General features: G+C 47.4%; 1 protein-coding gene across 4 annotated transcripts in view; it reads right to left on the reverse strand.

Annotated features, from left to right (window-relative positions):
* The window catches only part of ASTN2 (astrotactin 2), a 749,503-nt gene that overhangs the window by 160,250 nt on the left and 562,605 nt on the right, over window positions 1-26,648 (reverse strand). For all 4 annotated transcript variants that reach the window (XM_079789927.1, XM_079789926.1, XM_079789925.1 and 1 more), the window contains one exon: window positions 9,734-9,999. In XM_079789927.1, coding sequence (XP_079646053.1) covers window positions 9,734-9,999 — 266 coding nt within the window. The remainder of the gene's footprint in view (window positions 1-9,733; window positions 10,000-26,648) is intronic.

The following is a 26,648-nucleotide window of genomic DNA, read 5'->3' on the forward strand; positions in this document are numbered from 1 at the left end:
ACGTGCTCAGTAAATGGCTGTTGTTTTTAAAAGCACATGGGAAAGACATCCCGCCATCCTCTTCTTTATTACATTTGCTAACTGAATTCCATGTCCCATGCGGTGGGAAAACAACAACCACAACAACCAAAAAAACAAACAAACAAAAAAACACACACAGCCTAATGCTCTAATCTCTGACAGGCAAAAATGTTTGCCTTTGCTAAGTCTGAACGTCTTGTCTCTTATTGAATCTGGTAGTCTTCTGGTCTCACGAGATTGCTACGTTTTCCAGTTCTGCAAGTAGGCAAGCCAAGCGTTAAGTTCCTCTGCTGTAATTGACCGTGAGCATGTTGAGTAATGTGTGGATTACTTCCCGCTCTTCCCTTTGATCTCCCCTCTTGCCCAGGATTGCCTGACAGTCTGGTTCCTGACCAGGTCACCTCCTCAGAATGCACAGGAGACGATGAGCAAGTGGCCCACAACAGCAGAGGAGATTTTCGCCAGATAACAAGAAGGACTTGACTTTCTTTATCCTTAAGCAAGGAGCTGCCTGAAGGAATTCCAGAAGGAGGACAGCGAGAGATGTATGAACCCTGAATTTGGGGCCGTGGTTCTCCAGCTCAGGGTGCATCACACTCACCCAGGACTCTTGTGACGATGGGGACTCCAGACTCACCCCCCGCCCCCAGAGAAACAGAATCAGGAAGAGGAAGCCAAGAATCTGTTCCCATCCAGGAGATTCTGATGGACTTGGAGACACTCTGAGATCCAGGTTTCCACACCCCGCTAGGAACTCCTCACCCCCTTATTCTGCTTCACTTCCCTCACCCCTTCACTTTCCAATATACTCTATCATTCACTATTCTGATGGTTTATGTCTCCCACACATACTCCAGTCCAAATTAAGTGTCCAGACGGTAGAAATATATGTCCGTTTTGCTCCCCGGTGTATCCCAAACGGCCAGAACAGGGCCTGGCCCCTAGGAGACCTCGGTAATTATTTGTTACAATGATTTGAACTGAGCCTCCCGGCCATCTCATACATGGACTTCTGCAGTGGACACCCCAGCTAACTGGCCCCTGTACATATTTTCATGTCTCACAACATATGAGTCAACAACATTTAGAAAAATGTGCTGATGCCATGTATCTTTCTTCCCCAGAAAAAAAAGAATTTACAAGAATGCATAGTGCTGTAAAAACTTTCTGACGATGGAGATCCAAAGACGCTTTAAAATCAGAGATCTGAAGACCCCAAAGGAGTAACCTTTGCTATAAAGCAGCCCTGGTCCCTGGAATTCACCCTTTCACTGTCGCTGTGGTGATTAGCTAAAACTCACTTCGGGTCATGTCTTTCCCTTGACTCCAAATCTTGAAGGCCTCCTTATAGCACAGCACCCAAAACCCTCAGCACAGCATTCAAACTTGCCCACAATTCAGCCTCCTCCTTATCACTCCTCCAGTTTCTGCTCTCCCAAATCTTTCAGACTTATCACAATAGTGAGAAACGCATAAGCTTCAGACCCTGACATCTGGGTCTGAATTCTGACCCCACAGGTCAGTAGCTGTGTGACCTCAGATAAATCATGTATCTCTTTAAAGCCTTCAGTGTTTGCTTTTGAACTGGTGAAGCGGGCATAACTGTGCATACTTCAAATGTGTGGTAGCAGGACTGAGTGAGGGGACATACATTAATATGCATAAAGCACTTTACAATGCTAGGGCTATAGATGGCACTCAGTAGCAGTTGGGTTTTTGTATCATTTCACTCATAAGAAACACACAAAACAAACAAACAAAACTAAACAAAAACACCTCAGATGCAGACAACAGAATGGTTACCAGAGGGGAAGGGCGGTGGGGGGTAGGGTGAAGAGGGTAAAGGGGGTCAAATACAAGGTGACGGAAGGAGACTAGACCTCGGGTGGTGAGCACACAATAGTGTACAGGTATTGTGCTATAAAGTTTTACACCTGACATTTACACAGTGTTATTAACCAACGTTACCCCAATATATTTGATAATAAAACTTTTTTAAATAATTGTTGGGTTTTTAGTCTTCTCTAGGGTTGGCACGTAGTATTTGACATGCTTTCTTTCCCCTTCTTGTCTAATACACCTTAGACCAAGGTTTGCCAAACATTTTTGTCAAGGACTTCCCAGGGGTAGGGAACCTTTTCTCTGCCAAGGGCCATTTGGATATTTATAGCATCATTCGCCGCCATACAAAATTACCAACTTAAAAATGAGCCTGCTATATTTGGTCAAACATTTAATTACTCATCCCTCATGCCTTGGCAGGGCCAGGCCAAATGATTTTGTGGGCCTTATACAGCCCACGGGCCAGATGTCCCCCACCCCCGACTTAGTGAACCTTTGGGGCTCTGTGCATCATACGTCACAGGAAAGCGGCCATGGATGACATGCAAAGAGGTGAGTGTGGTCACGTGCGGACATTTTCTTTATGAGAACAGGTGGATTGTACAGGCGGAGGACTCATTTTCCAACTCTGGCCTAGACTAGCCCTGGAGTTTTACAGACCTGGGTGCAAGCTCCTCCGAGCCTCAGTCTCCCCATCTATTACACAGGGATAGTCGGACTTCTCTCCTAAGTTGCCCAATGATGAAATGAGATAGAGGAGTAAAGCCCTCGGCACAGCTTTCGCAGATGATTTGTATCTGACAGTATTATTTCAGCAGCAGCCGACTTGCCTCGAGCTACTCCGCTCTCTTGCCCACATCCACCTGCCCTGCCCCAAGAATCGTGTCCAGATCCTCCCTTTCAGAGTTTCCCTCTCCCTCTTTTCTAACGCTGTTGGAACGCCTATGGTGTTATTTGAAAATAAATGGTGCGTTAATGCAGCAGATGCAAGTAATTAAAGTTACTCCTGTGGCTCTTCTGCCTCCTCCACCCCACTATGGGCTCCTTGAAGGCACGATTGATGTCTTCCTCCTTCTGTACCTCCTAGCCTGGTCCCCGGCACGCACCGAGTGCCCCATGCACGGTAACGGCGGTGATGGCGAGGGTGGCTGCGATAACCATAGTGGCAGTGGTGGTACTAATAACGGGGTGGGTGTTGGGGGGCACGATTTTGGCTGCTCACGTCTCTTCAAGGAGCAATCCTTGAAATTCTCTTCTCAGTCTGGGCCAAGAAGTGTAAATAGAGAAAACAAGAGTTTCTGGCCGAGAGGGAGGCTCTGCTGGAAGGTCCGACAACCACAACAAGACCAAAATTGCACATGGCTCTCCCTGGGGCAGAAGGAAAAAAAGAGAGGAAACACACAGCTCACACTATCGGAAGTCAGGGGAGGGGACCCGGGCCCTGGAAAAGAATGCTTCTGATCTACAGGGTACTTTACAGTCTTCAAAACAATAGCCAGCGGGCTCCTGATTTTTCTACACGAGAGCCCTGTGGGGCAGTTAGCACCCCCCGCTTCCCAATGGGCAAACTGAGTCTCCGAGAGGTGGCATTTCTGAGGTCGGAAGCCAGGCCTGACCACTCCGATTTCAGTACTGGCTACGTAACCTGGAGCAAGTCTCTTCATCTCTAGGTCTCAGTGTCAAGGAAAGAGGTTGATCTGGAGAACAAACAGGATATAACTTTAACATCCCTCTCCACTCATAAACGCTGTGAGCTTGGGATAGAGAACGAGATGTGCATATCGTTGCCTTCCCGATATTCACTTAAGGAGTTAAACTGGGACTATCTCTGGATGAAAAATGTGTTGCAGGTCCCAGGATGCCTCTTCCAACCTCAAAATATTTTCCTTATTTTCAGGGTAGAAGTTAGATCTGAATATCACAAGGCCAGAGGGGAATGTGGGTAAAGTTAACCAGGACTTATCATACAGATAAAGGCACAGAGACCCAAACAGTGGAAGCATCCATGTCTAATGTCATGTAAAAACCAAGGACAGAGCTCGGCCAGTAAGGCTTAGTGGTTGAACATCGACCTATGAATCAAGAGGTCACGGTTCAATTCCCAGTCAGGGCACATGCCCAGGTTGCAGGCTCAATTCCTGGTAGGGGGCATGCAGGAGGCAGCCGATCAATGATTCTCCCTCATCTTGATGTTTCTCTCTCTCTCTCTCTCTCCCTCTCCCTTCCTCTATAAAATCCATTTTTTAAAAAATTTTCAAGGATGGAGCCTGGGTGTCCCAGGTGTCTCTGATTCCAGATGCCAGGTGTCCCAATTCTCTAGCTCAGTGGTCGGCAAACTGCGGCTCGCGAGCCACATGCAGCTCTTTGGCCCCTTGAGTTTTTAGCAAAGGCCAGCTTAGGAGTACCCTAATTAAGTTAATAACAACGTACCTACCTATATAGTTTAAGTTTAAAAAATTTGGCTCTCAAAAGAAATTTCAATCATTGTACTGTTGATATTTGGCTCTGTTGACTAATGAGTTTGCCGACCACTGCTCTTAGCTCTTCCAAAGAAAACATTTAACCCCAAGATGGGTAGGGACAGATGGTGAAGAGTGACTACTTCCTACACGTGAGTAAAAGTAAGTCACCCAGGCAGTCGATGGCAGAGATAGAATTCAAATCCAGCTCCACCTGGCTCTTCCCCAGGACACTGTTCTATCTCCCCACCTCGGAGTCTCCTCCTCTTCTTCACCCAAAGGCTAAATTACCAGGCACACGAAGTCTTGTACATCAAGTACTAGTTATGCTTGGCCAAGCTCTGCGGCTTTGGGCTCTGCGTGGGTCAGTGAACACGTGAGGGAGGAGATTTACATATTAATCAAACTCTCCATCACAAAGCCATTTCCCTGCTTCACTTGTTCTAAACCACAGCGTGAAGCAGAATGATGGGTTCTTGTCCAGCTGGGGCAGAAGGCACGCTCTATGCCCAGTGGTCCCCAGGCTATCGGAGCTCACCCTGGCCCTGGTCCCGATGCAGAGGCCAGAACTTCCCCAGAGACCTCAGGCCAGTCACACCCACTTCCTGACGCTCCTGACTGCGTCTTGGAATGGGACAGGGAGCTGCCTGGGCACCTCCAATAACCCAAGGCGTCGGGCGCTCTCCCGTAGTAGAGTGGTTCCATCCTGCTCTGGAAGGGCTACAGGAGGAGGAAGTCGCTCTACTCAAGTTTAACTCCACCTGTGGTGTTCCTTACCCACAGAGCATGTGTTCCAGAAGTGTTTACAAAGCGAGAAACGCTCCGAAATGCCCTCCACGTGTGAGCTGCCCTTTCGGGCTCACGGGTGACTTCTCCCATTCAAAACACAGGTCCCACCCTACTTGTCCTGTCCCTAGCCCTTTGGGCATCTGCAGCATTATCAAGTACCACCTAGAAGAGAAGGTCCCAAAGGAAGCAAAGGTAAAGGAAGGGGCCGGTTTTAAATACACACAGTGTTTCTCATCATTGTAGAAAAAGGCTGCCTGTTACGTGCTATGAGCCAGGCAGGCACTACACGGTCATTATCTCATATGAGTCCCATGACGTAGAAATTGTGAGACCCCATTTTACAGATGTGGAAACTGAGGTTTGGAGAGGTCAGTCAGCATCGTCCGGGACTGCGGGATTAAGGCAGGATTCCAAGCCAACCTGGGTGGAGGGCAGAGCCTCTACTGTCTGATTACACTTAGACGGAGTCCCTTGCAGGAAATCCAGAAAGAAGTTCACTCCTCCTGGCAGTATTTTGTTTTCAGGTGGGGAAAGGAAGGCCCAGCAAGAACAAGGATGGCCCTAGCCGGTTTGGCTCAATGGATAGAGCGTCGGCCTGTGGACTCAAGGGTCCCAGGTTCGATTCCAGTCAAGGGCATGTACCTTGGTTTCGGGCACATCCCCAGTAGGGGGTGTGCAGGAGGCAGCTGATCGATGTTTCTCTCTCATTGATGTCTCTAACTCTCTATCCGTCTCCCTTCCTCCTGTAAAAAAATCAATAAAATATATTTAAAAAAAAAAAAGAAAGAAAGAAAGGACAAGGATGTACCCAGCCTTGCAAGGCCTCAGTGTCAGAGTCCCGGTCTTTTTGTGTTTTATGCATATGGCCTCTGCCGCCCACTGAACAGAAAGGCGGAAAGATGGAGAAACCATGAGAGAAGGAGTGATAGGGACTTGGGAAGAGGAAGAAAAACAAGTGACGGAGACCATGAGAACGGCTGCTTTCTCATCATGCTGCCGGCCTCCCTCCGTGCCCAGAGTCCCTCCTCCAGGATCCTTTCCGGATCTGCGATGCGGCAGTCCTACCCGCTCCCTCCGCAGCCTGGCTCCCTGGGAATGCCAACCACCACAGCCCCCAGGCTGCCGAGAAACTTAAACAGGCCTGTCTTGGGGTTCAAGGGTGGGGGCGAAGAAACTGGAGCCTCAGAGGAAGCCAGCTCTAATCAACCAGCTCTAACATTTCTGTGCGGGGATGACAAAGAGGGGCAGTACTGGGAGCTGAGAGTCTGCCGGAACCCCTCCATGGCTCCCCACCACCAGGGACCACACTCCTTGCCGCCCCAGCCTTCACAGCTCTACCTGGCCTGGTCCTGCCGCCTCCCCTCGGCATTGCCCGTGGGGCTGCCCCTCGGCCTCGGTCTCTGCCACACCGGTGGTCCCTCAGTTCCCCAGGGAAAGGGGCCGCCTTTGCTCCTTCTTCAGGCCTTCGCAGGAGCGGGGTCTTCAACCGAGCACGTGCTCAGCCTTCTCCCCTCCCCCAAACGCAGTCCGCCACACTTTGTGCACCTGGCCCCCGTTTCAGTGTCACTTCCTCAGGGAAGCCTTCCCGCACGGCCCTGGACTTCTCTTGGTGCTCAGCACAGCCTGTCTTTACTTATTAATATCTGTCTTCTCCAAAAGTCTGTAAACCCCATGCAGATAAAAGCCATGTCTGCTCGTCATACTCCTCACTTCTCAGGGTATGACAGTGTACTTGGCATACAGCAGGTGCTCAAGATACCGAGTTAATGAATCCATGGTTAGTGCGCCAAGGGCTCGAGTTCTGTAAGGAGAACAGTGACATCTAGTGGCCACTTCCACACCCTCCTGAATGGGCCTCAGGAAGACCTCCCTAAAGGTCCAGAGTTTTGACTATTGTAAGGGAAGCTGGCGCAGGATTCAGAAATGAGGTCATCTGACTCCTAAGCAAAGAAGAACAGAAATACCACTCCTCTGCTACCGTGCATGTGCCAAGAACACGTCGCAAAAGTCCCTGGACCCAGCTGGTATTGTGCCACTTCTAGATGCGGAGGGCGGGGTGGCCCTGGATGGCGGTCCTGGGGGCAAGCTCACAGAGCAGTACATGGGATTCTTAATAGCCTCACGCACTGTGGTAGCCATGTACGGGGAGATCAGCCACCCACTGCTCACTGACATAACACTGGTCAGACCCACCTTGGTCTTTACTGGAAGCTTCAACAGCTGCCACGGGGGCCTGCTCCCACTTACATGCCCACAGTGGACTCCTGCCCTGAAGCCAGAGGTGTGCAGACAGATGCGTACCTGCCTGTTCTGGTGTAGTTACTTTGGGGACCTCTGCTGCACAGAATTAGATCATTTGCGATGCTTGGTTCATGACTCAAGCTCACTGTTGCACAACACCTGGTCAGGCTTCATGTGACATGCAGTTGGTGCTAGTCAGTTAGCTAGTTTGAATTCTCTAATGAACTCCCACGAATCCACCACTTACTACGCCAGCTGGGGACCTGACTAGGTAAGTGTAGTGAATGCTCCCTCATGCCATCCCCCTGCCTCCCCGACTCAAGACGACCATCACCCTGAATCCTATGCTCACCATTTATTTCCTTGACTCCATTTCTAAATGGTTTATTGCATCTGTATTTATTCCTAAAAGGTAGTATATTAGGGGTGTGTGTGTGTGTGTTTAAACAAAATAATAGAAAGGGTATCATGCTATTTAAAATGTATCTTTGGAACTTGCTTTCTTTATTTAATATTGTGTTCACTCATGCCATACTGTCACCACAGTTCATTCATTTGGGCCATTGTGCAGTATTCTATCGCATGCATATTCCACACCTTAACTCCACCCCGTGGACGGCCATCTGGATTCTCTCCAGAGGGCTCCTTCCACCACACAAGTCTAACCCTATCAGCCTCCTGCTGATCGTGTACCTTCAGCATTGCAATGCCCACCAGATAGGGTTCAAAGCCCATGACCCAGCTTACAAGGTCCTAAATGACCAGACTCCTCCTTACCCCTCTGGCTTCATCTCCGCTCTCCTTGCATATCTTAGACCATCGTTGGGAATTTCTTTCCATCTTTGTGCAGGCCATGCTCTTTTCTGCCTCAGGTTGTCTATCTGATACTCTCCCTCATTCTTGTTCTCATCCCTTCTTAGTCGTCAGAAGCCCTCACTACCCTCTGGCACTTGCTCAGCTCATTGGGATGCTATGGGAGGGGCGTGTAAACCAACGCATCCTACTGGACTTGGTCAGGGGTCTACCAGATAGTCTCCTCTGGATGCCTAGAGCTGTAAAGGAGTTTCTGTAGAGAGGAGTGGGGACCAAGAAGAGACGCTTTATCCACCTTCCTCCTCCTCACTGAATGAGTGGCATCACTATTCCTGCTTTTATGGATCGAGGCTTCTGAAGACTGAATGTGAAAACAGGGTGCCATGAACATGAGTTTGCACACCAGTGAACCAAATCATGCAATATGGTCCCCTCCAGCCCTGGCACGCTGTAACTGAAAGTGAGAGGCGCAGAAAGAGGAAAAAGAGACGTCATTTCACAATAAAGCCTATTGTCTCTGGAGCAAACCAACTTTCAGCAAATCACTGAACATCGTTGAGGTTTCCTCAGTTGTAAAGCAGGTATGACATTAAAATGAACCATAAGCAATTGCCCCTTTCACAAACAAAAGATTGTCAAATGACTGCACTTTCTTTGGAAGCCACCCAATATTTATAAGAAAGGTAGAGCTTTGAAGGGTGAATTAAAGAAGGTAACCCAAGGACAGTGCTGCGGCAGATACCACGAGTTTTTCACCAGACCCATATCTCCTCCTAGAAGCACAGATGGAAAACATGTCCCTGTCTCACTGCACACAGGTGTGCCCAGGGCTGAGTTCTAGCCACTGGAATGGGAGCTGAAAGGACGGGTGCCACGCTCAGCCTTGACCCACTTCAGCTGCTCACGGCACCCCCCATGTTCTTTCCTTCTCTACCTCAACTGTGGATGGAGCACATGACAAAACAGGCTGGATCCCCGAAGTGCATCTCAGAATAAAGCTATGTGTTGAAAAAAATAATTGAGCCCCAGCCAGTTTGGCTCAGTGGATAGAGCGTCGGCCTGTGGACTGATGGGTCCTGGGTTCGATTTTGGTCAAGGGCACATACCTAGGTTGCAGGCTTGATCTTGGCCTTGGTCCGGGCGAGAGCAGGAGGCAACTGATCGATGTGTGTCTCTCACATCAATGTTTTTCTCTCTGTTGGTCTCTCCCCCTCCCTTCCACTCTATATAAAAATCAATGGAAAAATACCCTTGGGTGAGGATTAACAAAAAATGGAATATATATATTTGGTACTGACTTCGCACAAACAGGAAATAACCTATATTGTATTAAGCCAGTGAGATTTGAGGGGTTGTCTGTGATAGCAGTTGGTGTTATCAGCTATATATGTACTCAATAAATGCTAGTCATGATGATGAAGATGGTGGTGGTGGTGGTGGTGGTGGTGATGATGATGATGGTGGTGACAATGACAACAATCCCGACAGACCAAGGGCCCACAGGGCAGGAGTAGGAGGGTTGGTACTTAGACTTGACTTAGTGCCGGTGTCGGGGGCTGGGAGCTTACCTCCTTGGTGCCATTGTCTTGGATGAGGGTGTAAAGTGGTACCACACGGTTGATTTCTAGCAGCACCGGTGTGGGGCTCAGCTGCTCCTTGCCTGGTCGGCGGCAAAGGTGGCAGGTAGAGGGACAGCGGCCTTTCTCCTCACAGCGGATCTCCACACCTGAGATGAGGTGGTCATCTGACAGCATCTGGGCCGTCAGCAGACCTGAGAGGTAGGTGATGAAGGGCATGGACTTGAGCTCTTTCTTGCTGCCCAGTTCCGTGGTCTCTGGAGAGGGAGAGAGAAATTCAGCATTGTTCAAAAGGTCGGACTTCTGAACCCACCATGAGTCTGATGTGCTAAGGACCTTGTGTCAACAGGAAAGGAAAAGAGATGACAGAGTGGTTTATGCATGATGCTTTGCTAAGAGCACTGACCAGATGGCTCAGAATGGAGCCTTGTTCTACCATTTACATTAAATATCTCCCCTTCTCTCTTGGGACCTCACTTTCTACATATTTAAAGATGGCAGGTTGGACTAGAGGATTCTCCAAGGACCTTGCAAAATGTGAATATTCAAAGATTTTGTTTTCCCAACCAGGAATTCTTTTCTTCAACTGTCAATTTACAGAATTTCTACCTTTCTTTTTTTTTTTTTTAAAAAAAAAATATATCTTACTGATTTTAGAGAGGAAGGAAGAGGGAGAGATAGAAACATCAACGATGACAGAGAATCATCGATTGGCTGCCTCCTGCACGCCCCAGACTGGAGATGGAGCCCGCAACTCAGGCATGTGCCCTGACCTGGAATCGAACTGTGGCCTCCTAGTTCATAGGCCGATGCCCAAACATTGAACAACGCCACCGGGCAAGAATTTCTACCTTTCTTTCATGAACTATCTCCAGTCCTATATTTTTCATGAAGTCCCATGGAGCAGGGGAAACACACGCTTTGAAGTCAAGTCAATTTCCGTTTAAATCTCAATTCCACTTGATAATAGCAATGCAACCTTGGAAAAATCTCCCAACCTCCAAGAGCCTACAGTAGCTAACTCCAAAAAAGGGGTTGATGACACCAATGGAAACAGTTCTGAGTGATACATGTGATAGGAGGAGGTGGCCCTGTCTGGAAAAGACATCCTTTCCCCTTTCTTTCTGTGTTCATCTATTCCCCGGTTCAAACTCTTTTCCTTCCTTCTTCTCCATGCACACGCTGAGATCTGATTCATGCCTGCTCCATTCCGTGTTGTCTCTCTTCATCCTACAAAAAGTATCTCCCATTTCTGTGCCTTTGCTCACTCTGTCCTATGTTTCCCATCTGCTTCGCCAAATTTCTACCACCCATCCATGCTCCACTCCAATGTGACCCTCTTCAGGAAGTCTCTCCTCCTTGCCTCTTCTCTGAACAACCATTTCCACTTGTAAGATCTTATCTTGTTAAGCTCATCGTCTCATCCCATTTTCTGCTGACCTCTCCAACCATAGTATCAGCTCTCGGGGACCAGGGACCACTCCTGACCCCACCTCTTTGGGGCCTAGCACGGTGCTAAGGATGCACTTGAGACTTAATCAAAGAGGAAGACTATAGAACTCAGAATGGCTAGAATGACATTCATGACCAAGTCTAAAGACTCCAAAATTCTTCTGAGGAATTCTAGGGATCCCAGGAAGCATCTCAGCAGCTACTTGAAGAGGACAAGAGGAAAACCAAGCAGGCAGAAGAACTCCAAACCCACATCTCAAATTCAAATAGAGCAGTTCCACTTCTATCTGTTTTACAGACTGATTTCATAGGAGAGAGGGATCAGTGGCTATATCAAAAACCTAGAAGGAGCAAAATGATATGTACAACCCAGAGGGTTCCACTTACATTGCAGACTATGGGTAGGATATCTTCAATGCACAGTCCGAGTAGCAAAACAGGGAGTGGGGGGAGGCTGTACTAAGGGGCAGAGCTTGCCACAGATGGCAGCTTCTTCCAAGCCTGGTAAAGTCAAGGCAAGCTCCTGCCTCAGTGGAACTCCAGGCCCTGGGCCCCAATGCCTAGCAGGGAAAGAAGGGTTGTCTCCTGCTCTTGCTCTGGGCCTGCAGTGACATGCAGCTGAACTGGAAATGGGCTTACCAGTTGGAAATACAAATAAATGCAGCCTTCATTCATTACTCTCTGGGCCCTCGGGCCTGGGATCTGGGCTCCACCTTTTCTGTCTGGCTGTCAGCAAATGCTTATGAGCCTCAGATCAAAGGCTCTGGGGGAGGAAGACAAGACGTATTCCAGCTCACCAGTCCTTCAGAGGGATTAAAGATGGGTAGTTACCGAAATAAACAAAACAAAGATGTGAAGGAGGCATCTCGGCAGCTGGGGAGATGGAGACAGTCTTGCATACAGACACATCCAATGAAGGTGATGACTTTTGGAAGTGCAGGTCATAGGGACAGTTTTGGAGAAAAAAATGACTTCAAACTTGGGAGAGAATAACCATTCAAGAGAGAAGGGGAAGGGGTATTAGAGCTGCAAGGACATTAGGGAGCCATTAGCATACACTCTGACCCAGAGGTCAGTAAACGATGGCCCATGGGTCAAATCCAGCCCTCTGCCTGTCATTGCAAATAAAGTTTTATCGGAACACAGAAGCCCTCATTCTTCTTATTGTGTATGGTCACAATGGCAGAATTTAGTAGCTGCAACAAGGACTCCACGGCCCACAAAGCCTAAAATATTTACTACCTGATCCTTTGCCGAAAAAGTCTGGAAACCTTTGCTCTAGCCTTAGGTTATCAATGGGGAAACTGAGTCTCAGAGAGAGCTCCGCCCATAGTCAAACAGGAATGTGGAAGAATGATGGATTAGTTTAAGTAAAACCTTCAGAATTATTTAGACCATCAGTACACTTGGATTGCGCCTTTCCAAGGAGAATAAAGTAGGACATCTTTTCTCCAGAAGACATCTTTCAAAAACTAGTGAAAAGCACACCTTTGGAGAAACACTAATCGAATACGGCGTTCCCATTTTAAACAAGAGGCGATGGTGTCCCAAGGAAGAAAAATGACTTTGCAAAGTCACACGGTGAGTTAGTAATTCTTTCAGCACTTGGCCCCGTTCTGTCTGATAATCAATACACCACTTCAACCATCGTTTTTATGTCTTATTTTATGTATTTTAAAAAATTATTTATTGATGTTAGAGAAAGAAAGAGAGAAACATCAATTTGTTATTCCACTTATTTATGCATTCATTGGTTGATTCTTGTATGTGCCCTGACTGGGGATCAAATCCACAACCTTGGCACATGAAGTTGATGCTCTAACCAACTGAGCTACCCAGCCAGGGCTTATCGCTTGTTATAAAAATGCAGATGGCCTGCCCCTCTTAGTACCTTGCCATTTGCACATAAGGTCATTGAGAAGGAATGCAAAATCCCCTTGATCACACATTCATAGCCATTGGGTTAAATATATAACTACCCTTTTAACAACAGAACAGGCTACAGGTCTTTGCTGATCTGCCCTTGTCTAATAAATCTTTAGCTTTTTCAATCTATCAGGTCAACAAGTGGAGTTAAAAGCCTAGTGTCCGGGCTGAAAACGGCATTGAAATAGCAGGACAGAATTCACAGCCGAACTTAAGGACTGGTTTTGCAAAAGGAAGGCACTTGGGTATCATCTGGTCCAGCTCCATCACTAAACAAGGAAGGAACCCAATGCCTAAATGGAGAAAAGCATTTACCTCTAAGTCCCATGTGCACTTATTAACAATGGTCCTTTTGGTAAAGATTGTGTCCCGCCTTGAAAGCGGCAACAGGGAAGACCTTTAGCCATCCTATTAATGACCCCTCTGAAGACTTTACAACTGCTAAAGCTAACTGCTTCTGACACCTCACGCTGTGGCTAAAGTCATCTTTTCAAAAGGTGAAGCCTATATTTCCCTCCTGCTTAACACTCTTCCATGGCATGTCACTGCTTTTAGGATAAAGACCAAACTCTTTAAGTAGTGTGGGCTCCAGACAACCTGCCTCTCCAATTGGATCTCATACCCTGCTGCTCCTAGTTCTTTTACTTTCGGCCGCAATGGCCTTTAAGTTGCTTGCACACGTGCTGTGCCTTCCTAAGTCTCAGCAGATGCTCTTCTCTGTACAGAATGCTTTTTCTATCCCACCCCCAACCCCTGGCTTCTCCTGGCTCACTCTCACTCATCCTTTAGGTCAAGGGCCAATTCCTCAGCAAAGCCTTCCCTGAGCTCCACTCCACATGCCACCAATCTAGAGTAGGGTTTCACATTAAAGACCCTCTTAGCATCCTGCTCTATGGATCATCCAGCACTATGGAACTTTCCAGACTGAAAGTTCCATAAAGGCAAAAACAGTATTAGTCTTGCTGATCCCCATATATATCCACATTACACAGTATCTGGAACACAGTAGGCTTTCAATAATACTTTAAATAACTATTTATTGGAAATCCTATATAATAAAAGGCTAATATGCAGATCAAACGGCGGAATGACTGGTCACTATGATGTGCACTGACCACCAGGGGGCAGACACTAAATGCAGGAGCTGGCCCCTGGTGGTCAGTGTGCTCCCACAGGGAGAGCGCCACTCAGCCAGAAGCCCTGAGCCGGGCTCACGGCTGGCAAGCGCAGCAATGGTGGCGGGAGCTTCTCCCGCCTCCGTGGAAGACGAACATCCCCCGAGGGCTCCCAGACTGTGAGAGGGTGCAGGCTGGGCTGAGGGACCCTCTCTGCGCACTGCCCCCAGTGCACGAATTTTGTGCACCGGGCCTCTCGTATAATATATTTACATACCCCAACCGCTGTGCTCTTATGAAAGCACTGATGAGTCTCAGAGCCACTGTGAATTTCAAGATTGATAATGAACCTGGCTGGTGTGGTTCTGTGGTTGAACATTGACTTATGAACTAGGAGGCCACTGTTCGATTCCCAGTCAGGGCACATGCCTGGATTGCAGGCTTGATCCCCAGTGTGGGGCGTGCAAGAGGCAGCCAATCAATGATGCTCTCTCATCATGGATGTTTCCATCTCCCTCCCTCTCTTCCTTCCTTTCTGAAATCAATAAGAATATAAATTTTAAAAAAGGATTGATAATGAATTGGTGACTTCTAATCAAGTGACCTCTTCCCAACGTAAAATTAGCTCTCTCAACAGGAAAGTTAACAGATGAAGAGCTGATCGATGTGCCGGTTGCTCTGACCTCCTTGTGGTTTTCACATGGGGCCTGGCCACTGAGGGTGCGGGAGTGCCGTTGAAACAGGCTGTCTCTAACAGGCAAGGATCAAGAGCGTTTCTGAAGAGTCTTATCCTCTGTTCCCATTTCCCATCCCTCGGAACAATGCTCTGAAAATAGGATCATGTCTGGTTTCAAGCCCAATTCAGTCCCAATGACACTACAAGCCATTCATCTGAGAACCTGCCAACTGAACTCTCTTTTTTCTCCTCCCAAATTCCTGCTGGGCATTATTTTGTTGCCACAAAAAAAAATAAAAAAAATAAAAAAGCCTCCGTTGAAGTGATAACTCCGTGTTGGGAGGGTGGCCAGGGCTTTTCGGCAGGAGGTGATGGCACTGCTTGGCCTTGTGGAGCAAACAAAACAAAGGCTTCCGACGAAGGGCTTCTGGGAGAGCCAAAGTCGTGCGAATGTTTGTCCAATAGTCAGCAACAGCTCGGGGCACTGCCGCCCAGTCAGACGGGCTTGCTTGGCAGTAGGCTTGCACTTGGAGCATTTAAAGGCTCCACGGGGACCAGAGGGGCTCAAATTAGAAACGTCAAGGGTAGAGGGAAGAGGGTGAGCCTTTTATATCGTAAAGAATGGCCTTTATTGCAGCAATGGCCTCCCAGGAATTGCTAAAACGGGATCATTTCTTAGGCGGAGTTACTGTCTCCTGTTGGAGCTGAGGCCTGGCTCCAGGGCCCGCACAAAGGTCCTTAACGAAGGGGAAGGAGCCAGCTACACCGCCGTCGCCAAGGCCTGCGCTTGTGTGTGGTGCCGTCTGCACTTCCCAGCCGGTGGTCCGAGTTCAGCACCACGAGTGTGCCGATCCCAGATAACAGTGCCGACCTGAAAGCGTTACTGGGAGGAGTAAATAAGGTGCCGCAAGGTTAGGCGCTCAATCATGTTAGCTGTTATTACTGTCGCTGCTGTGGCGCAATTATTATGGTCACAATTACTCCCTATTACTGATGCTGGAACAGGATGTTCACACTGGACTCCCTCTTGAGACACCGAGACAGACTAGAAGTGAAATCCCAAAGCCAAGCCCCTGTATGCAGCATTTACGAAGGAGATGAACCCAAACTTGTTTCCTAACACTGGAAAGCCCAGCCAGAACAAGGAACTAAAGCGAGGTGAGAGGGTAGACAGGGAGGGTTGAGGGGAGGTCTGCTTGGCAGAGAGCTAGTATTACCTGAGGTTGCAGGTTTCCAATGACCCAGGTGGGGCAGGAAGAACATGCTGCCTTCTAATCCCAAGTCTTGTGAGAAGGGGCCTCCAGAGCGCCTCTCGGAGGACTCCCCATGCGTGGGCAGCTGGGAGGGTCCTACTCTACCTGCCGGAGCTCTGATAGGTCAGGCAGCAGAACAGGATTGGCTCTGAACCCAGAGGTTGCCAATGTGAGAAATGCTTGAGGATTTTTCCCGGGACCAGATACGGGGCCCTAGAAGGAAGGGCTGTCACCTCAGCATCATTCCATGCTTGTGTGCGTCTGATTCTGTAAATTTTCCCTCGAAACCTGCTGGCACTTTAACCGCCCTGTCGGGAATTTCTCCTTAAAACTACCTGCTTCTGGCCTGGCTGGGGTGGCTCAGTGGTTGAGTATCGACTAATGAACCAGGAGGTCACTGGTTCGATTCCCATTCGGGGCACATGCCCAGGTTGCAGGCTTCATCCCCAGTGGGGGGCGTGCAGGAGGCAGCCAATCGATGATGTTTCTCTCTCATCGATATTTCTCTCTCTCTATCCCTCCCCTTCCTATAGCTCTAAAAACCAATAAAAATCATATTAAAAAAACACACAAAACAATCACCAAAAAAATGACCTGCTCCCTCCCTAATGGAACAGAGTAGACAAGGGTAGAATTGGATGCTTAAATCTAAAGCTGTTGAGTTTGCAAGATCTGATCTGAGATCCTGGGCAAGTCACTTCACTTCTACTCACTTTCCTTTTTTGTAAAATGGGGATGTTAGTTCCTCACTGACCTACTCGGAGCATCCGGGTGAGGTGCAGCCCTCACTGATGTACACCTGTGTCCTGAGATGGCCCCCCTGTCACCCTACAGAGTAAAGACCGTTGCCCCCTCTCACAGGGGAGGGAGCGGAGGCTCAGAGTGACATGGAGGGTAACTGACGAGGAGACTCACTTCAGGTCCACCTCTGAGGAAGGTCATACTCTTTGTGTCCAGGGAGAGGGAGCCCTGGACACTGACCAGTATACTGCACAGCAGTGGCTGATGTCTATTGTTTGCAAGTGAGAATTACTTTATTTTTTTCTTTAAGTACAAACATACCTTTGTGGTTCTGCTGTGTTGTTTGACCTAAAGAAAGAAAGGCGCCCTAACCGGTTTGGCTCAGTGGATAGAGCGTCTGCCTGCGGACTGAAGGGTCCCAGGTTCGATTCCGGTCAAGAGCATGTACCTTGGTTGCAGGCACATCCCCAGTAGCAGGTGTGCAGGAGGCAGCTGATAGATGTTTCTCTCTCATCGATGTTTCTAACTCTCTATCCCTCTCCCTTCCTCTCTGTAAAAAAACAAAAACAAAAAAAGGCACAGAGTGAAGAATCCCAGTGCAGCTCAGTGGACCCAAAGGCGCACTTTCCCACAGACTAAGGTGTGCTCAGGCTTCCTTCCCTGCCCACACCGGTTTTGGTTTCTGTTTTTAATCCCTCTTGCTGTTCAGTCAGAATTAAAGCTTAGCATTTCCTTCAGCCACTTGAAACAAGGTGGGCTGTAGCCAGTAATGGAGGCTGACAGAGCCATGTGTGGTCTCCTGCTGCCCTCTAGTGTCGGTTTAAGATGATTGCTCTTGGGAAAAACTTGGTCCTCCTATGCCAAGGAATGAATCCTGTGTGCAAAGCAACTTGCTGCTCACTGAGGGCAGCAGGGAAGACAGTAAGGGCTTGGCTCTGACTCAAGGAAGCCTGGTGTCAAGTACAAGGTTCTGAACCAGCATTTACTTAGAGGGCGGGTACAGGGCCAGGTTTGGAGCTAGGCGTTGGAGGGGTGGGGGTGATGGTAGTGAAATTATGAATCACTAGAGGCCCAGTGCATGAAATTTGTGCACGGGTAGGGTTCCTAGCAGCTGCCAGCTGCCAGCCGTGCCCCCTAGTGGTCAGCGCATGTCATAGCGAGCGATCAAACTCCCAAGGGGACACTTTGCATATTAGGCTTCTATATATATACTAGCGTTCCCGTTGCAGGAAAAATCCTGCAATAGGATTTCCTGCTGCACTCTACCCCGCCTCCACTCCTCCCTTGTCACCCGTCCCGCCTTCTCGACCAGCCCGCCTGCTTTTCCCTTCTCCCCCGGCCCCGCCTCTGCTCCTCCCTTGTCGCCCATCCCGCCTTCTCGGCCAGCCCGCCTGCTTTTCCCTTCGCCCCCGGCCCCACCTCCACTCCTCCCTTGTCGCCCGCCCCACCTTCTCGGCCAGCCCGCCTGCTTTACCCTTCACCCCCGGCCCTGCCTTCGCTCCTCCCTTCTCCTCCCCCTGGCTTGCTTGCTTCTCCGAAGCTTTACTCCCTTCTGCAGCTCTTGGGTTCTTTGATGCTGTCTTGATATGCAAATTAGCCGCCATCTTTGTTGGGGTAATTTGCATACTCGTCCTGATTGGTTGGTGGGCGTGGCTTGGCTGGTGGGCGTGGCCTGGGCGTAGCAAAGGTGCGGTCAATTTGCATATTTGTCTATTATTAGATTAGATATATAGACTAGTAGCCCATTTGCAGGAAGAATCCTGCAAGCGGCCGCTGCGGCCGCGTGCGCTGCTGCTGCCGCTGCCATTGCGGCCACCGCGCCTGCACCGGCACTGCTGCCGCCCACCCCACTCCGCCCGGCTCCGCCCCGCCTGGGCTTTCCCTCTGGCAGCCACTTTGCTTTCCGCTTTTCCTCCCTCTTCCTTCTAAGTTGTCTTCAGTCTTCACCCCTCCCTCCCTCAGCATATGCAAATTAACCTCCATCTTTGTTGGGTAATTTGCATACTTGCCCTGATTGGCTGGCGGGCGTGGCTTTTGGCTGGTGGGCATGGCTTGGGCATAGCGAAGGTGCGGTCAATTTGCATATTACTATTTTATTAGGTAGGATGATTTGCTCCAGACCAAGTGATCCCTAAGAATAGAACTTTGATTGAGTATGTGAGCTAGGAAGGAGAAGCCAGAGAGAAGGAGAGGGATGGGGCTGGAGATAAAGCAGAGAGAAGAGACCATTGATGGAGCAGGATCCTGAAGGTACCAGGAAGAGATGAACTCCCAGGCAGCTGTGGAATGGATGTGGTCTTGAGGACAAGAAATGGGCCAAAGACTAACCTGACAAGGAGGCCTACATGGCAGCCTTACAAACTCAGGAGACCTAAAGTAACCACCTAGGATGGTCTGAAATGAAAACTTCCTAACTAAAAGCTAGGACATGGCTGGTAGTCTTATCCTCTGTTCCCATTTCCCATCCCTCGGAACAATGCTCTGAAAATAGGATCATGTCTGGTTTCAAGCCCAATTCAGTCCCAATGACACTACAAGCCATTCATCTCAGAATCTGCCAACTGAACTCTCTTTTTTCTCCTCCCAAATTCCTGTATTTTTCTCTAACAAAGGTCAATCTTCACCTTAACTGAGCCTGCCTATTGTCTTGTTTTGCATCTACAATAACATACCTGATAACTTCTCTTTGGAATATCAAAATAATTTCCTCCTTCACTCCTCAAAGCCAACCACCTCACCAGAGCAAAGACCACAAATCCCCTCACGGTTATTATCATCATGTGAATTGTTAAGAAGTATGAGTCTGTTCCTTTTTCTTTTATCCAATCCCAGAGATTTCCTTGCTTTGCTTTCTCCTGCCTTCCTATCACCACTGGAGTTCATGTAACCCCCTTAAGTCTTCTCCTTTGACTCTAATCCTATATAATAAAAGGCTAATATACAAATCAACCAAATGTCAAAACGACCGGTCGCTGTGATGCACATTGACCAACATGGGGCAGATGCTCAATGCAGGAACTAGCCCCTGGTAGTCAGTGCACTCCCACAGGGGGAGCGCCGCCTAATCAGAAGCTAGGCTCAGGGCTGGTGAGCGCAGCAGCGGTTCCTGCCTCCAAGGGCAGTTGGACATCCCCTGAGGGCTCCGGGACTGCAAGAGGGCACAGGCTGGGCTGAGGGACCCCCCTGAGTGCATGAATTTCGTGCACCAGGGCTCTAGTGTATAAAATAAGGTGCAAAACTGCCATTCTCGGGAGCATTTTCTCAATCCTTTGAGATTTTGCTTCCTGTCATCAGTTTGGCTCAAATAAACTCATAAAAATTCTTGCAGCCTTGGATGTTTCTTACGTTGACAGTCTGAATGTGAGGCAGATCTGGGTTTGGGTTTCTATGCATGCGACCAGGGCCTCTGGGCACAGGTGTGCAAGCTGTGCCGTGCAGGGGGAGTGGAAACTGGGTCCCACCTCAGGCAGCCTCACAGGCCATGCCTGTGCCCACAGGATTGAAGCCAAGTGGAAGAGCACCATCTCCTGATTCAAACAAAAGGTGACTGTGGCCTGGGGGAGGCCCTGCAGGGGGCCATGGACAAGCTTAAGAGGCTTCCTCTCAGAGCCTCTCCTCTTCTATGTATACAATAAGGATAACATTACGGGCATGGCAAGGTTGCTGTTTAAATTTAAAATAATGTATATTCGTGACACCGAAGGAATTCCAGTTCTTATTGTTCCAATCTATCTATATATATCTAATCTAATAATAGACAAATATGCAAATTGACCGCACCTTCGCTATGCCCAAGCCACGCCCACCAGCCAAAGCCACGCCCACCAACCAATCAGGACGAATATGCAAATTATCCAAACAAAGATGGTGGCTAATTTGCATATCGTGACAGCGTAGAAAGAAGCCAAGAGCTGCAGAAGGGAGCAAAGCTGCAGAGAAGCAAGCAAGCTGCGGGGAGGAGAAGGGAGGAGCGGAGGCAGGGCCGGGGGAGAAGGAAGTTGATCAGGCGGGGCCGGGGGAGAAGGGGCGGGGCCGGGGGAGAAGGGAGGAGCGGAGGCGGGGCCGGGGGAGAAGGGAGGAGTGGAGGCGGGGCCAGGGGAGAAGGAAGGAGAGTGGGCTGGCTGAGAAGGCGGGGCGGGGGAGAAGGGAGGAGCGGAGTCGGGGCCGGGGGAGAAGGGAAAAGCAGGCGGGCTGGCAAAGAAGGCGGGCCGGGGGAGAAGGGAGGAGCGGAGGCGGGGCCAGGGAAGAAGGAAGGAGAGCGGGCTGGCGGAGAAGTTAGAAAAGCAGGGGGGCTGGCGGAGATCGCGGGGCGGGGGACAAGGGAGGAGAGCAGGCAGGGTGGGGTAGAGTGCAGCAGGAAACCCTATTGCAGGATTTTTCCTGCAACGGGAACGCTAGTATATATATAAAAAGCCAGCGACCAGAATGCTGGAATGACCGGAACGACCAGGTGCTATGATGCCCACTGCAGCTGGCTAACTGGCCCGATCAGGGGTGGGGCCGGCCAACCACCCGCACACCGCCCCCGCCCCCACTGGCCTGGCCCCGATTGGGGTGGCAGGACCCCACCGAACGAATTCATCCACCGGGCCTCTAGCATTATCATAACAACCTAGTTTTATTTTTAAGAAAGGGTGGGGAAAAGTCCATAAAAAAGGGAAGTAGAAAGGAAAGCCTCATTTCTTGAGCTACTATTCTTCTTTGCAAAGCACAAGACATTATCACTGAATTCTCATAACCGCGATTTGGACTCAGAATGTTTGTTTTTATAACCCTCCTTTACAACTGAGGAAACTGGGTTTCAGAATAATGACATTGTTTTTCACAGAAATATTGCAGGTTATAAAGGCAGGAAGAATGACAGAATTAGAAAATTACTATTTTGCGCAGCTGACCTGTTGTTTAATGTTAATATCACTAAAAGTAGTAAATAGAATAAGTAAGTGTTTTTGATATGATGCCATAGGAAGTACATGGCACGGCCTGCCTACTTTAGCGGGCATTCCTTGGGCCCAGGCGTAGAATTCAAGGGTCTGTGAACTTGCGTAGAGGAAAATACAAACTTATTAACTTATTTTTAGTATATTCTAAGTGCAATTTAATATTTTTATTTATTGTTAATGGTGGAGAGAGAGAGAGAGAGAGAGAGCGAGAGAGAGAGAGAGAGAGAGAGAGAGAGAGAGAGAGAGAGAGAGAGAGAACACTGCTGTGAACAAGAAACACTAATCAGTTGCCTCCTGTAGATGCCTCAACTGGGGATTGAACCTGCAAACTTGGTATGTGCACTGACCAGGAATCAAACCAGCCACTTTCTGGTGTACAGGATGATGCTCCAAATAACTGGCTAGGGCATTTCTTTAAATTATGAATGGAGGTAATGAACTATACTAGTGTAGCACTTCCTGTGACTCTGACACAATCAGATTCACACATATTTCTATCATATTATGGGTTGTCACAAATATTTGAATCATTTATGTTCATAGCTATTAGAATATCCATTAAATATTGTCATTAATAAAGAAGGCTCTATATTACTCCATTACAAATTTGTTTTTTAAAAATACTTTGATAGTTCTATCTTGGTATAATTTCTTTCTTACATAGTCCTCATGTATCTCATTTTATGCATTTAAAAACATTATTTTGAGAAGGTGGAGGGAGATGGGGGGGTCAATAGCCTGCATCATTTTATAAAAGGGGCCCATGAAACAAACAAACAAATAAAAAACCAAACTGATGAATCCCTAGGAGAGAGGAACATGTTTAAAAAAAAAACATGAACAAAGAAACAAAAAACAAGAAAAAGCAATCAGCTAATCTGCAAATAAAAAAAAAATTCTAAATGTCAAAGAAGCCAATGTCTTTAACAAATAATGGCAAAATTTTACGGTGTAATTATTACTGATTAAGGAAGACCTAGTAAAACATGTAGACATTTTGATTCTTATTTAAACACACCTATTACAGAAAGATATTTTGAAGCATTAAAGGAAATTTGAATATGAACTGCTAGATGTGATGATGATGTTAAAAAAATAATTATCTGTTAGAGGCACATACAGAGGTATTTACAGGAGGAATGATATTATATCTGGGATTTGCTTTAAAAGACTCCAGCGGCAAAAAGCAAATTGGAAGTGAGAGATAGTTGAAGCAAAATTGGCAAAATATTGACAAGTATTGCAAGGTGATGAGCTCACAGGGACTCACTACCATCTTCTCTCCGTGTATGTGTACTTTCCCCAATAAAACACCGAGAGAAGAGGGCTACCAGGAGAATTACATAGAATCACTACAGACAGTTATTGCCGGGGAGTAGGATGAAGAGGGATTTTCCACAACTACATTATGTACTGTTTTGATTCTTTCTTCTAAACACATTTTCACTTGCAGTATATTTAAATATTTTTAAAATAACAGTAAAATTTTCCTATTTTTAGAAAAATAAATTAGAATGAATAGCAGTGACATGAGAATGTGTGGTAGAGGTGGGGGTGGGGGGTGGAGTAGAGCAAAAAGACTATCTTTTCCTGGGCTGCCAGCCAGTCTTACAGACACCAATTGATGGAGAGAGTAATGATAGCCATCAAGAGACAGCTGGCTGAAACCCTAGAGCCAAGAGGACAGGAAGCCTGCACTGGGGTTGAGAGGTGGGGCTTAGCAGAAATTAGGCCCATGGGATATTTCCCAATAGTCCTCATTTAGCTTTGAGTTGAGTTGAAGTTCATGACACTACCCAGCGAATATTCCCTGGGCAAGCCTTCACTGCTACTAGCATTTATCAAGCAACCTACTCGGCCAGTATTTGATGACTGTTGATCTTTGACCATCTACACTAGTTCAAATCATTACAAACTAGGTCTGGCCAATGTATACAAATATATGTGATATTAAAATAAAGTTTCAACATTTTGAATCAACTGCTTCCATATCAGCTCAAGGAAATAAAAAACAAAACAAAATGAAAACAACAAACCAAAAAAAAAAAAAAACACCCTCCCAGTACAAGGGCATTTATGCAATCTTGTTGTGATGGTTAAATTTTCAAAGATAGACTTGTCAGCTTGACAAACTCTCTCTTGCTGACTTGAATGAAACACGCTGGAGACTCACATGGCAATTTGAGGACAGTCTCCACCCAAAGCCATCAGGGGACTGAGGCCCTCAGTCCGACAACCCGCAAAGAACTGAATCCTGCCAATTCGAAGTCAATCCTTCCCCAGTTGAACCTTAGAATGAGACCCCAGCCCTGGCCAATAATTTGACTGCTGTCTTCTAAGAGACTGTGAAGCAGAGGATCTAGCTAAGCTGATTTCTGACTTACAGAAACTGTGAGATAAGAAATGTATTCTATTCAAAACTGAAAAGTTTAGAGGTAATTTGTTAATACAGTGATAGGTAAGTAATAAAGATAGACTGATATAATTTAATATTATTTCATAAACATTCTAGCAATTATAAAGTTCTAGACTCGGACAAATTTGGTTAGGATGAATTAGTGTTTTAATTTTCTCCCCTACAATCTATAAGCAAGAAATTCCTCTTCCTCCTCAGAATTCAATTGTTAATAAGGTAAGAGGGGGACGATATTTTGTCAAGAACAGCAATAATGATAATAATAATAATAATAATAATAATAATAACATAATAGTAGCTAACATTCATAGACCACTTATTCTTTATCAGGCAGTGCTCTAAAAGCTTAAGACCTATTAAGTCATCTAACATTTACAAAACCCCTATGTGGTAGATAGCTATTATTATACCCCTTTTGCAGAGGTAGAAAGTAAAGTTCACAGTGGCTAAGTCAGTTGGCCTAGGTTAAGTAACTTGCCTTACAACAAGTCACCAAGCATTATTTCAAATTATCTTCTAACCTATTCTCCAAAAAAATCTTGCAGGTGGATGGAACCAGGGTTCCAACCCTGATCTGATCTGATCCAAGCTGATCCAAGCCTTCACTTTTTCTACTGCATAATGGTGGACTTAAACTTATTTATTATAATAATAATTTAAGTCCATAATGGTGGACTTAAACTTATTTATAATAGTAATAATAATAATTATATATATATATATATATATATATATATATATATATATGTGTGTGTGTATATATATATATATATATATATATATATATATATATATATATCTATATCTAAGCAACCTGAAAGGCTGGAATGACCAGTCACTATAACATGCATTGACCACCAGGGGGCAGATGCTCAATGCAGGAGCGTCCCACAGCCAACTTCCCCAGCTGGCCAACCGCTCGTATTCCCTCCCTGCAGCCAGCAGGCCCTAATCAGCCTGCCACCTGCCCACTGCAGTGGGGGCACAGTGGCAAGGGAAGGAGGAGGGGGGGGAGGAGGGGAACCGCATGATGTTGGGGCACAGACAATGGCAGCGTCGGCATCCAGCGTCCGTTCCTCCTGCGCCTGGCCCTGATCAGCCTGGCCCTGATCAGCCCTGATCACCAGCTAGGCCTAGGGACTCCACCCATGCATGAATTTCATGCACCGGGCCTCTGGTAATAATAATGACAGTTAATATTAATAAATGTCAGGCAACATGCCAAAATGTGAGTGCTTAACATCCAATATTTTAAGTTGCTCCCCACAATCATGTGACTTAGCTATTGTTGTCCCCACTTTAAAGAGAATGGAAAGGAGGTTAAACTAAAGATCTTCTTTGTAAATGGAGAAAATAATACTTAGCTCATAGGGTGATGTTACTGGTTGAATTGGGTCCCCCAAAATATATGCTGAAATCCTAATGCCAAGTATATCAGAATGGAACTTTATTTGGAGATAGGGTCATTGTAGATGTAATTAATTAGATGAGGTCATGCTCGAGCTTTAATTAGGTAAGATGAAGGTCAAGCTTAATCTAATAAGACTGGTGTCCTTGAAAGAAAACACAGGCAGACATACACACACACACAGAGAAAATGACCACATGAAGACAGAGGCAAAAACTGGAGTTATGCTACCACAGGTCTAGGAATGCCCACGGCCACCAGGAACGAGGAGAGGCAAGGAAGTATCCTCTTTTAGAGATTTCAAAGAAGGCATGGCCACATGGACACCCTGATTCAGACTTCCAGCCTCCAGAACTGTGACAGAATAAATTTCCCTTGTTTTAAGCCATCCCTTTGTGGTACTTTGATATGATAGTCCTAAGAAACTGATACAGGTGGTGTAAATGTGAAATGAAAAGCCATTATATTAAAACTAGAGGCCCGGCCCTAACTGGTTTGGTTCAGTGGATAGAGCATCAGCCTTCGGACTGAAGGGTCCCAGGTTTGATTCCAGTCAAGGGCATGTACCTTGGTTGCGGGCACATCCCCAGTTGGGGGTGTGCAGGAGGCAGCTGATCAATGTTTCTCTCTCATTGATGTCTCTAACTCTCTATCCCTCTCCCTTCCTCTCTGTAAAAAAAAATCAATAAAATATATTAAAACAACAACAAAAAAACAAACTAGAGGCCCGGTGCATGAAATTCTGCACTTGGGGGGGGGCAGGGTCCCTCAGCCTGGCCTAAGCCCTCTTGCAGTCCAGGAACCCTCAGGGGATGTCTGACTTCTGGCTTAGGCCCACTCCCCTAAGCCGGCAGTTGGACATCCTTAGCACTGCCACGGAAGTGAGAGAGGCTCCCACCACTGCCGCTGCGCTCGCCAGCTGTTGAGCCTGGCTTCTGGCTGAGCAGTGCTCCCCTGTGGAAGCATATTGACCACT

Source organism: Cnephaeus nilssonii, assembly GCF_951640355.1.
Source record: "Cnephaeus nilssonii genome assembly, chromosome: 14".
Classification (NCBI taxonomy): domain Eukaryota; kingdom Metazoa; phylum Chordata; class Mammalia; order Chiroptera; family Vespertilionidae; genus Cnephaeus; species Cnephaeus nilssonii.